The sequence below is a fragment of the Manis javanica genome, chromosome 13 (genome assembly GCF_040802235.1).
Source record: "Manis javanica isolate MJ-LG chromosome 13, MJ_LKY, whole genome shotgun sequence".
In the NCBI taxonomy this organism is placed as follows: Eukaryota; Metazoa; Chordata; class Mammalia; order Pholidota; family Manidae; genus Manis; species Manis javanica.
This window is the reverse complement of record NC_133168.1, coordinates 55,501,982-55,518,775: the sequence shown is the minus strand read 5'-3', so window position 1 is coordinate 55,518,775 and position 16,794 is coordinate 55,501,982. Positions and strand designations below refer to the sequence as shown.

General features: G+C 37.1%; 1 protein-coding gene across 4 annotated transcripts in view; it reads left to right on the top strand.

The window, feature by feature from the left end:
- MAP3K5 (mitogen-activated protein kinase kinase kinase 5) overlaps positions 1–16,794 on the top strand; it is a 208,858-nt gene that overhangs the window by 133,968 nt on the left and 58,096 nt on the right. For all 4 annotated transcript variants that reach the window (XM_036994706.2, XM_036994714.2, XM_036994708.2 and 1 more), the window contains 4 exons: positions 1,842–1,949; positions 9,176–9,225; positions 11,460–11,555; positions 14,342–14,423. In XM_036994706.2, coding sequence (XP_036850601.1) covers positions 1,842–1,949; positions 9,176–9,225; positions 11,460–11,555; positions 14,342–14,423 — 336 coding nt within the window. The remainder of the gene's footprint in view (positions 1–1,841; positions 1,950–9,175; positions 9,226–11,459; positions 11,556–14,341; positions 14,424–16,794) is intronic.

Here is a 16,794-nt window from a genome sequence, read left to right as displayed (position 1 = left end):
TACAAATTCCTCACATTTTGTCATTTCAAGGGCAGATCAAAGGACTTGACAAACATTAGACCATGATACTTACAACCAATTTTTATTACCTATCTCAAGAAGGGAACACTTAGTTCAGATTTTATCTGTTAGAAAAATTTGAGATAATAAAAAAGACGTATTTTAAGAGAGGAGATAACCCTGTGCTCAGTATTTCTAATGTTAAATAGTGTGCCCATGTAATTAGGGGAAAAGTATATTCTAATTTGTGAGTGTAGTAGCTTAGATGCTCTTTTGAGAAACCCACTTTTTGTCCTTTATTATCTGTTTTCATTTCACAAAGACTGGGCCACTCAGATTTGAGAGCATCATTTCTGCAGTTAGACTGAAAATTTATTTTCCTTATTAATCTGTACCATTTAACTCCCTGTTGATTGGAATTTGGACCTTGACTCACTCAATGTGTTCCTGAATCTGAGGATGTTCCCCAGTAGTCTTCTTATTGTGTGTTTATTTGTGGTACAATCTGTCTTACTTTCATAGCTATAGCCTGACTAAGAATTCTTTAAGCCCTTAAGAGTAAAGTAAAAGAAAATTTTGTTTTTCTAATCCCCCTTCTCTAGTTCTCTGTACCTTAAATAAATTTATGGTTCTGATAAATGTTTTGCATAAAATAAGTTCATCAGGTTTACAGTGGATAGCCTGGAGTCAGTTTTCTAAGACACATGCCTTCTTACTTTGATTGCACACACTTTAGATTATAATATATTGTGAGTCTGTAGTTCCTTGTTGATGGAGTCTTCTGAAGAGTTTATCTAACACTTATATTTGGTAAATTTGCTTAATACAAGATTACTTCTAAAATCTAATTTTCTTGAGTTTTAAGCAGTGAAGTAGAAAGAACTGTTCCAGTAGAAAGAACTATTTGGTTTTCTCTGATAGTTAAGTATTGGCTTTTCTGTTTAAATATTCCTATTTAAGACTGCATAGGAAATTTGAACTACGTGAGTGCTTTTAAACATCTGTATAGATAGATAATAGTTGCAGCTCCTTTGAAATCAGGGCACGTGTGGTATTTTAATGCTATTTGCTCCTAATATGAGATGTTAGTAATAATAAATTGTGTAATCCTTTGATGGAGATTCTCAACTCACTTATCATTTACCCCTCCTACATCTCCAATAAAGAAGCAACTTTTTTTTCTCTTTCTCTCCCAAGGCTAAATAAGTCATTTTTGAAGATATCAGTTTTATCTTGAAGGCAGTGTCAACACATTTTTGTTATTTAGCTGTGTCCATTTCTTTGGTTTACATATAAAACTCTTTCAGTGGTAACCCAAATCATTTCTCAGTTTATTTGCATGGGTATGAAAACCATACTAGTACATCTTATAATAAGGTAGGGCAGCCAAAAACTTAAGTATGTGTCATTCTATATATGGAATCTTTTCTGTATATATAGAATTATTTGTTTTGCCACATTTCTGCCTTTCTCTGACATTTCTATTTATAGAAATAGATTTATGTATTGATTTCAAAATAAAATAAAGCTTTTAAAAATGTGTAAATGGTAGATTCCTTGAGGATAGTAGAACCAATATATGAACTTCAAACATGTATTTCCAATTTCTTCATCAATAAAAGGTGATGTATTGTTGTAATTTATGATAATTGTATAATATCATAGAATGCTCAAAGGACTGATGGGATGGCAAGAAATAGAAGTTAAATGGTTTTATTCCATTTACTCTATTACCCAGGGCCTCATCTGATAATCTCCCTTGTCAGTACACTGTTATACCAGCTCTAAATTGCTTAAATCTTAAGTCACTAATATTAGTTTCCTTGCCTTATGTTTTCAAGGTATTAATATTAGAACCAACCAAAATCTATCAACCTTCTTATTTATCTATCAACAATGAAGTTGAGGAGAAGACAATATCTATTTGGCACGTGCTTCCTGATGACAAGGTAAATTGTGCAATTAAGACACGGGCATTCATAGTGAAGGACTGTACATCCTCCCAGCATTTATATATTCCAGCAAACGTCTGCATTAGTTAAGAAGAAATACCATACTGTGTATTTGTCTTAGCATAAATATATTCTCTAATATAAAATTAGTTAAATTGGGTTATAGATTTCATTCACTCAATAAAATAAAATTGAGCTAGTTGGATTTGTATATATAGATAGCATTAGGGCCCAAAGTGCAAAGTTGGACTTTATCTCTGTTTTGTAAATTTGTGCTGTAAATTGAATTATGTACCAAAGAATTGATCCTTAAAATATACCACTTAAAAGGTAGCAAATCTTACTTCTAGGAAACCTGTCAGAATAATGCTACTTCTAGTCTTTTGCTGGTAAGATTATAGTTATTGGTACATCTCCATGTTTGGTTATCTCAGTAGCTACTACAACTCAGATTAGCCACTGACTCTGTGTGCCACGCACATCCAGTGAACTGTGCTACCACCAGGTTTCAGAAGCATCTTAAACACTCTCATTTCCATTCATAACAATCACTTGGGTAAATCCTGTCTACTTCTGTATTTCATCAGTTTTAATGCATATGCAAATCATTCTGCTGTTTTTAAAAAGTAGAAACTTCTTAAGACCTGCTTTCAGTTCACAGCATAAACCACAGAAATGAGAGAGAAGTCATGTGGCAAATTTTGTGGATTGTTTGTTTTCCAAAATATCCTTATGGTTCTCCTTCAGCATCATCCATGTTCCCAATAAGTACTGACTGGGGAGTGCTTTACTCTGTGACAAGCACTACCAGGCACTGTGTTAGGTCCTGCGGAAACACATGTACAAAATAAGCAAAAGTCCTGCCCTCATGGTGCTTACCTTCTACTCAGGGAGACAGACAAAAGACAATTCAAATATATAGGTATACTAAAACATATATATATGTATATTAAATGAAAAGGGGAAAATAAAGCAGGAAAGGGATTTAGAGAATACATTTGCCAGGAATGGGGCTACAGTTTTCTAAAGTGTCAATGTCATGTTTTTTTAATGTCTGAGTTAACAGACCTGAGTTCAAATACCATCATTACCCTTGGGCAACATGGCTTCTCCAAGCTTCAGTGGCCTCATCTGTAGAATGGGACAATACCAATATCTACCTTAAAAGATTTTTAGAATATTAAATGGAATAATGTTAAGTGGAGTGTATTGCACAGAGTCTGACATATGATAAGTGCTCAGTATATTTTAACAGTAACAATAACACCAACAATAAAAGCATGGCAGTATACATACAGACTAAACCCTAACATTGAAACCCCAGAATTAAACCCTGCTTAGCTCTTTAGATGACATGCAGCAATCATTTAGGGAGGTTGCTGGTGTTATATTAGGGCTATTGATACTGTGATTGTAACTCCAGGGAGAAAATCTTTCTCCCATTCCAGGGCAAATTACCTTTGAAACTGAAACCAGTCAAAGGCAGAAATAAAGTGAAAGAAGCCCATTTATTGCTTACAAGCAGTCGTCCCCTTCTGCTCACCCAAGTCTCTGGCAATGTGGCTGCAAAAAGGGACCCAACCCAACCTCTCTGGTCCACATATACCCTCACTCCCCTCACCCTTGTAATCACCTGTTGATATGGAGATGGACTACTTCTCTCCATCCCTTGGAAACAAACACCTATTGATGTGGAGATGCACTAGGGCCAGGCAAGAGATTCTGGAAATACTAGAATTTTACCAACAGTGATTTGTAGTAAAGTATATATTTGGTCTCTTCCTGGTTCTGGCACTGAATTCCTAAGACCCTTGGAGTTTCCTGAGCACTATAAGCCATAAAGGTTTCTTTTGTTATGTTGATGAGGTGACTTTTGGATGGCAGCTGAGGGTGGGGCTGGTTGCCAGGGGAACAGACCCGGTCATTAGAAGGTTGGGAATTTCAGTCCCAATCCTCTGATCTCTCCAGAGAAGGGAAGAGAGGCTAGAGGTTTAATCAGTCACAAGTGACCAGTGATTTATTCAATCATGCCTGTTTAATGAAGCCTCTATATACCCCAAAAGGACAGAGGGTGGAGAACTTCTGGGTGTGTGAACACATGGAGATATGGGGAAAGCAGAGCCCCTGGAGAGGTCATTGAAGCTCTGTGCCCTTTACCCATACCTTGCCCTATGCATCTTTCCCATCTGGCTGTTCCTGAGTTATACTGTTTTCTAATAAGCCAATAATCTAGTAAGTAAAACGTTTCCCTCAACCTGTTGGCCGCTTTAGCAAATTAATTGAGCACATACTGGGGGTGGTAAGGAACCTCCAATCAATAGCTGGCATGATGGCATGACTCCAGGTGGAACTGTCCAGGAGACAAGTTTGACAATAACTAATAAAACTATTTATATACATGTTGTTAACATTGTTTTAAAATACAGTGTTTTACATCGCTAATCATCAGAGAAATGCAAATTTAAACCACAATGAGATATCACCTCACACTAGTTAGGGTGGCCAATATCCAAAAGACAAACAACAACAAATGTTAGTGAGGATGTGGAGAAAGGGGAACCCTCCTACACTGCTGGTGGGAATGTAAACTAGTTCAGTCATTGTGGAAAGCAGTATGGAGGTTCCTCAAAAAACTCGAAATAAAAATACCATTTGACCCAGAAATTCCACCCCTAGGAATTTACCCTAAGAATGCAGGAGCCCAGTTTGAAAAAGACATATGCACCCCTATGTTTATCGCAGCACTATTTACAATAGCCAAGAAATGGAAGCAACCTAAGGGTCCGTCAGGAGATGAATGGATAAAGATGTGGTACATATACACAATGGAATATTATTCAGCCATAAGAAGAAAACAAATCCTACCATTGGCAATAACATGGATGGAACTAGAGGGTATTATGCTCAGTGAAATAAGCCAGGCAGAGAAAGACAAGTACCAAATGATTTCACTTATCTGTGGAGTATAAGAACAAAGCAAAAACTGAAGGAACAAAACAGCAGCAGACTCACAGAACCCAAGAATGGACTAACAGTTACCAAAGGGAAAGGGACTGGGAAGGATGGGTGGAAGGGAGGGATAAGGGGGAAAATGGGGCATTACGATTTGCACACATAATGTAGTGGAGGGGGGGGACACAGGAAAGGCAGTATATACAGAGAAGACAAGTAATGATTCTATAGCATCTTACTGTGCTGATGGACAGTGACTGTACTGGGGTATGTGGGGGGAACTTGATAATAGGGGGAGTCTAGTAACCATAATGTTCAAGTAATTGTACATTAATGATATAAAAAAAATAGAGTGTTTTATATATTTTAAAGTATAGGCATATGTGTTCTCACAAGCAGTAGAGTAGTCATCCAGTTGAAACTAGAAAATCTAAGAGAGGTTCGGAGACATGAACATTATCTGGGAGAGATTTACAAAGGCTTGATTGGAAAGAACAAAGTTATCCAGGGACAGTTGGAAACAGAATGGGGCTAAAGGAATTAACAATCAGCAAGGTCCAGAGAGTGAATGGATAGCCAGAAGTATTTGGAAGACAGAAAAAGAAAAGAAAGTAAGCCAGAGATTTTTGAAAAATGAGTACTATTTATAGCTAGTTGTCATTATTTTCCCCTTTCTGAAGGGTCCTCATTCAATAAAGTTAGCCTTGTATTGATACTTGTATGTTTTGTGACACTTGTAGAGACAATTTTTGTATTATGCTAAGAAATAAGTGTTAGGACATAAGTGAGTGCTTTCAGGATTACAAATACAGTCTGTGTATTGTGGAGCTTCCATTTTTAACCTCTTTTAATCAGAAAGGATTACATTTGCATTGTCCCCAGTCCCTTTTACCTTTAGTGCTAAAAATTCTCCCTGTTCAAAAATGCAAGCTTTCTGAAATCAGTTTCCATTTTGAATTTATGTCAATTTCTTTACAAACCCTAGTTCTACCCCTAGTGTATTCATTACAACTGCCATTTGCTCTATTTTTTTAAAATAGAAGTGGTACAGTTCGAATGAGGATAAGCAATAAAGTAACTTGGTTTTTATTATGTTAGTTTAAAGCAACTTTAATAACTGTAGTTAAATAACACACAAGCAGCAGATTTAAAGGGTCTGATATTAAATATGAAATTGTTTTTGTCATACAATGTTTTAATTTTTTTTCCTAAAAGTAGAACAGCAGAGATTGTTGCTTGTCTTTTACCACATTTATTTCTTTACTCATTCCCTCTCTTAGTATTTTCATTCTAAGATGAGAAATGAATAGGTATGTGAACTAGTATATACTGTATACTGCAACATTCAAAACTTTAAGTATTATCAATTCACAAGTGTTCAGGGACTCAGACAGTTACTCTACATTCAAGCAGAAAGTTAATTGAAAGTTAATTCTCCCTTTGTTCGACAGATGGTTGCTGCTTAAAGTAAGTTAGTTCTCAAAAAAACTGCTGTGCACATAAAAGAGAAACCTAGAGTGGGAAGAAAGCAGTTATTTGTAAGATGTTTTAAGTGGTTGCTACTCACAATTCCCTTCCTTTTTTTAAAGTGTAAGCATTCCAGGCCTACCTGGTGGTGTCTCTGCCAAAGGTTAGCTGGCAGCAGGGTGCCTGTGGAATATTGAGTGAGCCTCACTCCAGTTCCAGCCAGTGGCCATTCAGAGAAGACCCAGGAAATTTATGAGGGGAATATGTTTACCCCAGTTTCTATATTTTGATGAGGTGATGCTCTCATCCATCAAGTATGTTTTTAGCTACAAAGTAGCTCTTAAATAATAAGGAAATGTTATCTCACATTATAAAACCTTGGGTAGCGAGTTGTCCATTATTCTGGGGGTGATTTCAGAGTCTTAACAGTGTCAGAATTCTGAGTTGGCTTCTCGGTATGTTCTTGGTTTTTCTCTCATGGTCTTAGGTAGCAGCTCCAAGCATCACTTCACACAGACAACATCTGAAGAAAGAGGGTTAGGCCTTCTCCTTTGTACCAAAACTAGTGTTATGTGTCCATCCTGAACCAATCACCATCAAGGGATATGGATTTACCATGGTCATTTTAGACTAATCAATTTCACCATCCCAAATACTGCCACCTGAACCTGGACGAAATTCATTATTTGTTAGCAAAAAAGGAAGGGAATGTCTGTTGTCTAGGAAACCAACAGTATCTGCCACAGTGTAATAACTCCTGCCACCTTAGCTCAGTATGAACACCTAGTTCCTACTCTTGTCGTTCCTGGGCACAGGATCTGAGGCTAACCAGTTCCTAGAAGACGGTGCCTGTGCTGATTAAATTAGGTTTGGGTTGGGGCTTGTTGGAGCTGATGAGCACTCCAGCTCTGCCACTGGCCTTCCTTTTTCCCCTGGGTCCCAAGGAGGTCTCTTTGGAGACTCTCACCAGTTGGCTTTGTAGCTCACCAGCATCTCCGTGTGGTGAGTCCCGGTAGCAAGGGAGCTAGGGAGAGAGACTGTAGTCTACATCTCTCTATGTCAGGCCCTGGCCTTTACACCACTAAAATGGACTGTTTACTGGCAGCACTTGCAACCTTTTAGAATCGTAACATTCTGGAAAATGCATTACTCCTTTTTTACAAAGCCATCCCAGTGAACCTGGGAAATCCCTCCTTGGCTGCTTCTAGAACAATGCTGATGAAAACAGATTGGACCAGTGCTCTTGCTGGTGTTGGCCAGGTGCTGTGTTCAGTCCCAGGTTTGCACACTGCCCTACCGGCTCTGCACTCAACCCCCACCTCCTGATCGCAGACATGGCCTTAGAAAGCAGCTCACTTGCAGGTTCTGGGAATAAGGCTGCATTGTATGCACGGAGTGTGCAGGTAACAGCTGCAGCTCCTGAGTCATATATATTTAGAAGGTCACCTGAGGCCAACAGGATTTGGAAACAATTTTCCAAATTACCTGCTGAAGCTGCAGGCTGCTATTTTAACTCCCTGGGTACTCTGGTTAAGAGAGCTACATTCCAGAGCACCTTTCTATGGCCTCTTCCTTCCCTGGACTTAAGGCACACGACACTTGCTCTGGATTAACTCAGGTCATATACTGTGACCTGACTGATGTGCATTGACACTAGTTTTTTAGTCAGTCTGCTTTGGGCTTGAGAGGATCTATTTCTATTTTAAGTTGCATGGTCCTAGCAAACATCTAGGTGCTGTGGATATAAACTGTAGCTTTTTGATTGGCTTCAGCCAAAAGGAGAGTTCTGGCCCACCTTGGAGCCACAGGCTTCATTACCCATTTCACTAGCTCAGCCAAGACCTTAGGCTTCTGGCAGTATTATAAGTGGGTGGGTAAGAGCTTGTTTTCCTGGTTATTTTACAGGTACGAAACTGAGTTGCAGACTGAATTGACTATCATCCAATGCTTGCTAAACTTTGACACATGCATCAATGACTTTATTTCTATAAAAATATTTATGTTCTTTATTCTGTATTGTTGTCAGACATGTTTTTATAGGGAGTTTGATCCATCTTGTAAATTTACTTAATTTAAAGACATATGAATTTAATACTAATTTAAACTTAGCTTTAGTAATAAATTCAAATAAATTCCCACATTTGTTTTCATTTTGGCCCTGCAAATCACCAGTGTTTTTCATATGATGATCAAATATTTTATGTTCAAACTTTATTAGTGTGTTGAATTTTGCATAAATTGGTTAACAACACACTGTAGCTCTATACACATGTATGAGACTATATACATGTGTGTACACACATACATAGTTGGTATACTGTTTTCTGAAGAAATAGAACCACCATTTTAGTTAGAAAGCTTAACTGAAGATAATTCAGAAATAATTACCTTTAAAGCCTTGCAGAGGTTTTTTCAAATTATTGTTTTGCTTTCTCAGAAATGAGATATTGTTCAACTATAATCATTCAATTATCTTGATCACTGGGTTTTTTTACTTAAATAACAAAGGCACAGAAGTTATTAAATTATTCTGCTAAAAATCAAGGTTTAGAATTTAATGAGACTAATTCTCCTGGGTTCTTTTGGAAGCTGTTTTATTGAAGTATAGGAATTATTAAAAAGAGTAAACATCACCCTTGTGGCTTGAGAATGAATTACTGTTTCCATCCAGATAATTTGTTCATGAAGAATTATACAATAGGAAAAATTGCTCTGTGTATGTTATTAAAACATAATAAAACAAAATTAATGTTATTTTCATTTGGATGACTCAACATTTTTGTTCTTCCCCCTGTGAATTCTAGAAAGGTATACATGAATGGAATTTTAGTGCTTCTTCCATCAGGGGAGTGAGGTAAGTCTCCTCGGTACCTTTTTTTTCTTAGAAGACTTTTATTTATAGAATATGAATGTCTTGGAAAGGACTTTTAGTCATGATTTTAAAATGTAAAGAATTTCATGGATCCTTCTATTGATGAAAATGCTCAACCTTCTTCAGTCTTATTCTCTGGATCATGAAAAGATTTGCAACAAAATTATTATTGTTAACTGAACTAACTCTGCGTTTGCCTACTTGTTTAAATTACTGGATGGTTTTCTGGTCTTTCGGTATACCAGGAACTAAGCTCTCTTTGGATAGATCGAAAACATACATGCCATCTACCAGGTTGTGTCCTATATCTAGTATTAATGTGGCGAGAAGAACCACTGGTTAAGTGTTTAAATACTTGTCTTGAGAAGCTGATGCTAAACCATCTCTAGCAAATTTCAAACCAAATTAGTTGTGTTTACTACTATTTATCCCCACATAATATCCTCACATCGTAAGTGAGAGGAAACAGATTTCCACAGGTCAGTTTTGCAACAACCTGTTGCTTTTGGCTTTAGTGGTAATTGGTTCTGTTGGAGCATGAGCTGGTAGTGCTGTCTGAGTCACTGGTAATTGGAGTTTGCCTGGTACAACCACCTGGTACCTCATAAATGATGTGAACAGAAACAAGCAAGATTATAGACTGACTCATTATATCTTTCCAATCCATGCCTTCTCAAATAAGTTTCACTTTCTTAATATTTAACTTTTAAAACTAGTCATTAGCAAGGTACTCATTATTTATCACTGCATTTTGAAGTAATTTAGGAAAGCATGGTAAATATTAATTTCACTCTCATACTTATTTTCTGATGAATTAATTTTCTTTACTTAGGTATGGCAGCACTACCTAACCTTTGTTGTGATTTATGACATAAACACAAAATGTTCACATGTGGCTACTCTTAGTTTACATATTGGGAAACTTGATTCCAGTGTGTGACTTCAAAGAGAACTGACTTTTCTTGGCTTCCTCCTCTGTAAAGCGAGGGCAACTATAGAAGCACGTCCGACTAAGTCAGCAGTTTGTCCAGCATTACCTCAGACCTTGCTCCCTCAGAACCTGCTCAGCCCAGTCAGTGGGCTTTTACTGACCACCAGCTGTGTAGCAAATGTTGAGTCCTATTCTCCTAAGGATACAAAAATGACTAAGACATTAACTCTGTTCTTGAAGAGCTCACAGTTCAGAAAAAGCACAGACATTTAATAATTAATGAATTGGTAGATATGTTGGTAGTATGACATCAACAATGATTGAAGTTTGTTCAAAGAACAGAGGTATAAGAGGGAGAATTTCTGTTTAAGGTAGAAATAGGGAAGGGAGAGAGGGTAAGGTGTAAACTGGGCCTTAAATGGTGAAAAAATTTATTTGAAAAGTAAAAAGTGATGTGCCTTCCAAATTGAAGGAGTAGCAGATACAAAGGCCTAAAATAGGGTTTGGCAACTACAGCCCACAGGCCAAATATGGCCCATTGCCTATTTCTGTAAATAAAGTTTTAGTGGAAATCAACTGTGTTCACTTGTATAATGTCTAAAGCCGCTCCAACAGCAAAATCGAGTAGTTTGGTGTGCAACACCTGAAATATTTACTCTCTGGCCTGTAACAGAAAATATTTGTCAATGCTCAGCATAAAACAATGTGGCTTGGCTGTTAAACTCAAAATTGTTTCTATTGCTAGTAAACTCAAAATTGTTTCAAATGATATAAAGTAAACCACTTGCTGAGTCCAAACCAAAGGCTGCTCTGCATTTCTCACTCCTCTAAATCTCTGCTACTGAGATGTTTTTACTGCCTCCACACAGTTGCCTTCCTAGCTTTGGAAACATTTCATTGTTCTACAGATTACATAGACCCAGAATCAGCTAGATCAGCCAGTTGGTATTTCTGCTTTTCCTTCGCGCACACAGTTTAACGCTCTAGTAGGCAGGAAACCTTTCCCATGAAAGCTTTGGTATGCTTACAACACCCCAGAGCAGCCTTGTGAGTAGGAGGGCCGTTATGAGATGAGTGGGAGGACAATTCTCAGAATATTAAATAATTTTAGTATCATGGTATAGGCAGTATCACTTTTTTAAGTGCTGTGTATAACTTTTTGTTGTAAACAACATTGAAAACATAGTTGGGGTTGGATATAATTTTGATTAAATTCATTGGATATATACTTCATTACAGATCCGTAGGATATTGGTCCCTGAATAATTCTTTTTGTTTGTTTCAGTATTTCTAAATTTGAAGAACGATGCTGTTTTCTTTATGTGCTTCATAATTCTGACGATTTCCAGATCTATTTCTGTACAGAACTTCATTGCAAAAAGTACGTATTAGTCATTGTTTGTGTTTGGAAAAGACTGTTCTTACCTGATCATTATTTTTAATTAATGAGTGAATATGGAGCTCCCATAAAGAATTTATGGCTATATGGTTATATAAACATTTCATTTGGGCTAATACTTTATAATTATGTGGTATGTTTAACAGAATTTTAAGGGCTTTCTTTAATAAATCAAGCTTTTTCTTAGTCATAATTTATTTTTCAACAGATGAAACATTATCCAAGACATACCAGTTAATTGCCAAACATTGTGCCTTATTTTCTAAATGTTAACACTTAATATAACAGATGATCATCAACATTTTATTTTTCTAATTCTTTTGAATAATCTCACCATTTTCAACAACAGTGGCTATTAACTGGTTCATCTTAGAACCAACTGATGAACTTTAAAAAGGGCCTGGTCCCTACCCCAGACTAGTTATAGTTTATTTTCTGATGGGGATGCAGCCTGAGTTAAGAGGAAGGTAGCTAATCTACACCAATAAAAACAAAAGTTTGTGGACTGCATGTATATTTGTGTTAACCTCTCTGGGTATATTTCTCTTAGGCTAATAGTTAAGAACTTCATGTTGCTTTAGAACACAGTGACTGACTATGAGGCTAGAAAAGTAAGGGACTATTTAGAGACCAAAGTGTAGGTATAAGCCAGCTTGGATTTAAAAGTTTGCTGGGGGGGTTTCTTTTTCAAATAATCATCATTTGACCCCATTATAAATGATTGATGTGCTAGCTACAGTATAGAGTCAGTCATTTTTTATCTTGGTATAAAAAATAAGTATTTATTTAACATGCAAATCTTGGCTAGAGTTTTTTTTATTAATATTGTAAAATGTATGGTAAAAAGACTTGGAAATAAGAAAGAATTCCTAGCATATGTATGGTCTACTTTTCTAAATAGTAGAAAAATTCTCAAGGCTATTGATTTGTTTTATGGTAATTATGGCTAAGACTTATAGAGTGCTTACCCCAGACCCAATATATATTTTAATCTTCAAATAAAATGTGTTAGGTATGTAATACTATTAGGTAGGTAATACTGACATCATCATTGAAAAGAGTAAAAAATTCCTGAGTTTAACGTAAAATCATACAGCCAATAAGCATAAAATCCAAGGTTTGAACCAAACACACACATGACTTCAGAATCCAAGCTCCTAAAGTTTATACTGTGTTCCCTTCCCATTGTATGTGTTATACTCTGCTGAGAGATGTTTTATGTTGAAAAATTTTGTGTGGGTAGCTGCTGGAAGTCCTTACTTATCCCAGACCCTAAAGTCTGTCTTTATAAAAAGCCAAAATTCTTACAGGTCTTTCACTTTCTCTTCCTCTTGGTTGAATTTGCTTTTGTCTCTAACTCATCATGATACTTAGTCTTCATCAGAGTATACTGTTATTCTGATCAGGCCTGGGAATTTTTCTTCTTGTCATTGGCCTCCACAAAATACGTAGAGAGAAAGGAAGAGTGAGGAAGTGTCCCCACATGCAAACTCCATACCCAGGCTCCAGACTCTAAAGGGGGCTTCATCTGTTTTATTTGTTGTCATATTCCCAAAGGCCAGAAGAGTCTTTTTTTATCCTGGTAGACACTCGATGAGTATTTGTTGGATGGATAAGGGGTGGACGGATGGATGGATGGATGGATGGATGGATGGATGGATGGATGGATGGATGGAAGGAAGGAAGGATGGAAGAAAGGGTGGATGGGTGGATGGGTGGATGGATAAAAAGAAGTACAAGATAGGAAGAAGGGTTCTGAGTTGTGATAGGTAAACTTTCCTTGTCACTCTGTAACCTCTTTCTTACTGTGAGCTGGCAATGAATAGCATGACTTGCCTGTGAGAGCATCAGCCCCTGTTAATAATGCCTCCCCTTCCTTTAGGTCTGTGACTAATTAACATCTCCCCCGAATGGACTAGACATAGCTAGTGTTACAGGGGGCAAATCTGTTTCTTGTTGTAACCATTTTCTTGGCTCTAAAATAGTCTCCAGAAGAAAAAAAAATCAACAAGAAGAGCTCAAGAGCTCCTGAAGAAAATGTCATCAAAAGAGGGGTGGCTTCTGTCACAAACATGTCAGCCAGCCATTCCTAGTTGATACCAGCATTTCAGTCTGTGTTTATAGGACCCCAACATGTATGCTTTGAAGTGCTCAAGCAAAAGATTTAGTAACTGAGATCAAATGTATTGTCCAAGGCTGTATCAGTCATCTCAGAATTTAGAGATGTATTCCGGAATGTAGTATTTTTATTATTCTCCATTTTAAAAAATAACATTAACAGGAGCAAAACAATAATAGCTAATGTTTAGTAAGTGCACCATGCTAAGTACTTTACAGATATTACCTCAAGTCTTCTTCACAACAACCTGTAAGATAGGTATTGGTATAGTCCCCATTTTACAAGGGGCAATGCTCAGAGAGAGGGAGGGGCTTGTCCAAAATCACACAAATTCTAACAATCTTGGTCTGATATCGAAGTCCACATTGTTAACATTTCTGTGGCTTTATCTAGGCTCACTGTTCAGATTCTATAATATATTACATTGCTCTTACTTGAACTAAGGCAGGAGGTTGGAAATTTCTAGGAAATCCTACCAACCTGTGTTTTCTTTTTGAGAAATGTTATTTTTCACAGATACTGATTATTTATTGCCTGATTTTTGGAGACTCTTAGCTCCCATTTTTATGCTCTAAAGTCACATTGGAACATACTTGCTTATATTTAATATCCTATGTATCTTGAGTGACTATACCAACTCTCATTGTAGGTTTTTTGAAATGGTGAACACCATTACTGAAGAGAAGGGGAGAAGTACAGAGGAAGGAGATTGTGAAGGTGACTCCCTGGAGGTAATGACTTAGATTTCATGATCATTTTGCAGAGTTTCTCTGTGGCTTTTTGAAAAATGAACTATGTAAAGCCTTGTGGAGGGAGAGGTGTGTGTGTGTGGCGGAGGGGGGCGGGTAGTTGCATCTGAGTGGTGGTGAGGGGTCGGGGGCTCAGTCCATAAGGTTTCCTCTAATGTTAAAAACAATATCTGGAATTCCTTTGGTTAAAAAAGAGTAAAAAGCAAACACCAGAGAACACTTATTCAGGAATGCTGAGTTGATATAATTTCCTTATCTGATAGTAACTATGCTTCATCCATGAGGATGTTGATGATCCTCAGTGCCTGGGCCACACATTTTTTATTCTCCTTTGAGATATGTGCAGTTCAGACAAGCAAAATTCAGTGAAAATTCTGAAGGATACCACTGTTTGTGGCTCTCATTCCTGTGAGACAATGTCCCAGTGAGGCCTGGGACCATGGAGGCTTAGTGGATTAGAGAGAGGAGGTATTAATCGTCCCTTGAAATGCTGCTTCTCTCAAATGTAATCCTTGTACTTAACGCCTCACAGATATAGTATGCTGCCAATGCCTACTCGTAGTGTGTGTCCACTTTCTCTGTGCTGTCTACTGGGTGAAGAGGGGCCTTCCACCACTGCCAAACCCGATGCTGGAGCATCTCAAGAGTGCTGGTGCTAACTCTTGGGCATCTTCAATGTCTGAATGATGACTCTTCTCCAGGCATGACAGTAGGCCACTGTCTCCCAGCCCTTCCCAGTGTTTGTCTTGGGACAGAATTCTGAATCCAAGCAATGCAGAAACATACATTTCTAATATTCATGTGAAATTGAAGAAACTAGAGCACCAGCCTGACTGGTATATATATTTATTAGATCACTTTGTTGATACCATCTCATACACTAAAATTTTTGTAAAAACACTGAAATAGTAGGCTAACAGTGGAGGGAAAATTTAAATATAATAACCAATTGTGTTCACTCTGCCTATAGTTAAGTTCTACAGTTATCTAGCAATTGTATAGCTTTGATATTCCTTGGTAAACCTAAGGCTCTTTGACTGAAGTTATAAAAAGATGAAAGACCTAATTTGGAAAAAAAATTCTTGCATGCATTAATTTACTGTCTGTAGGAGTAATAGATAATAATTGTTCATATATGTTTTATATTTTATAATTTTATATTTTTTTATCCAAGTAATTTCATTAGGAGCTAGATCTCTTGACTTCTACATTAATCCTTTTTTGACTATATCTCAATATCTCTATTTTTTTTTTTACATGGTGAACAAATTCTTACATAGTGAATAAGTTCTTACATGGTGAACAGTACAAGGGCAGTCATCACAAAATCTTTCGGTTTTGATAACTCATTATGAACTATAACAATCAGGTCAAATATGAATATTTGTTTGATTTTTATACTTCATTTATATGTGAATCCCACATTTCTCCCTTTATTATTATTATTATTTTTTTAATAAATTGCTGAAGTGGTAGGTAGATGCAAGATAAAGGTAGAAAACATAGTTTAGTGTTGTAAGAGAGCAAATGTAGATGATCAGGTGTGTGCCTGTAGACTATGTGTTAATCCAAGCTAGACAAGGGCAATAAAACATCCATGGATGCAGAAGCTTTCTCTCAACACCAGGGGGGTGAGGTTCTACGCCTCACCTCTGTTGATCCCCAATTTCTCACCTGATGGCCCCCCTGTGACTGTGCCTGTCTTAGGTTGTTCCTCCCTTGAGGAATCTTACCCGTCTCTGGCTAACCAGCCATCTTCCGGGGCCATACAGGGAAATGTAAAGTTGGTAAGTGAGAGAGAAGCCATATTGTTTGAAGAGGTTAGCTTTTTACTTCTTTGCAGATTTATGCCCTGTGCCTTCTATGCCCAGCATTTGTCTTGAGGCATCTTTACCACTTGGAGGAATTATGATACTCGGTGAATTTGATATGAGGCACAAATTCTATTTAAGGGTTGTAATTAGGAAGGAAGAGAAAAGCTATAGAGGTAGCAGATGGAAGAAAACATGGGAAGATTGATTATTTCTTTGACATATCTTCTTGTAGAGTAACTTAAGCATGTATAGGTTTTAAACTATTAATTAAATTGCACACACACATTAACATAATAGGAATACAGTTACATAACCAAAGCAGATCTATAATTATCAGCCATCTCCAGTGAAGCCAAGAAAACCAGTTAGGCACCCTAGGCATTTGTGAAAATTTGTCTATGATATAATGGATATTGTCCAACTGAACTTGAACAGTCTGAGAGAAATCAGACAAATTAAAACAACCCATTCCTGGGAACTGTTCACATCCCATATGTTATTTTAACAGTAGATAGTCTGTAGTTGTAAGATTTTGGAGT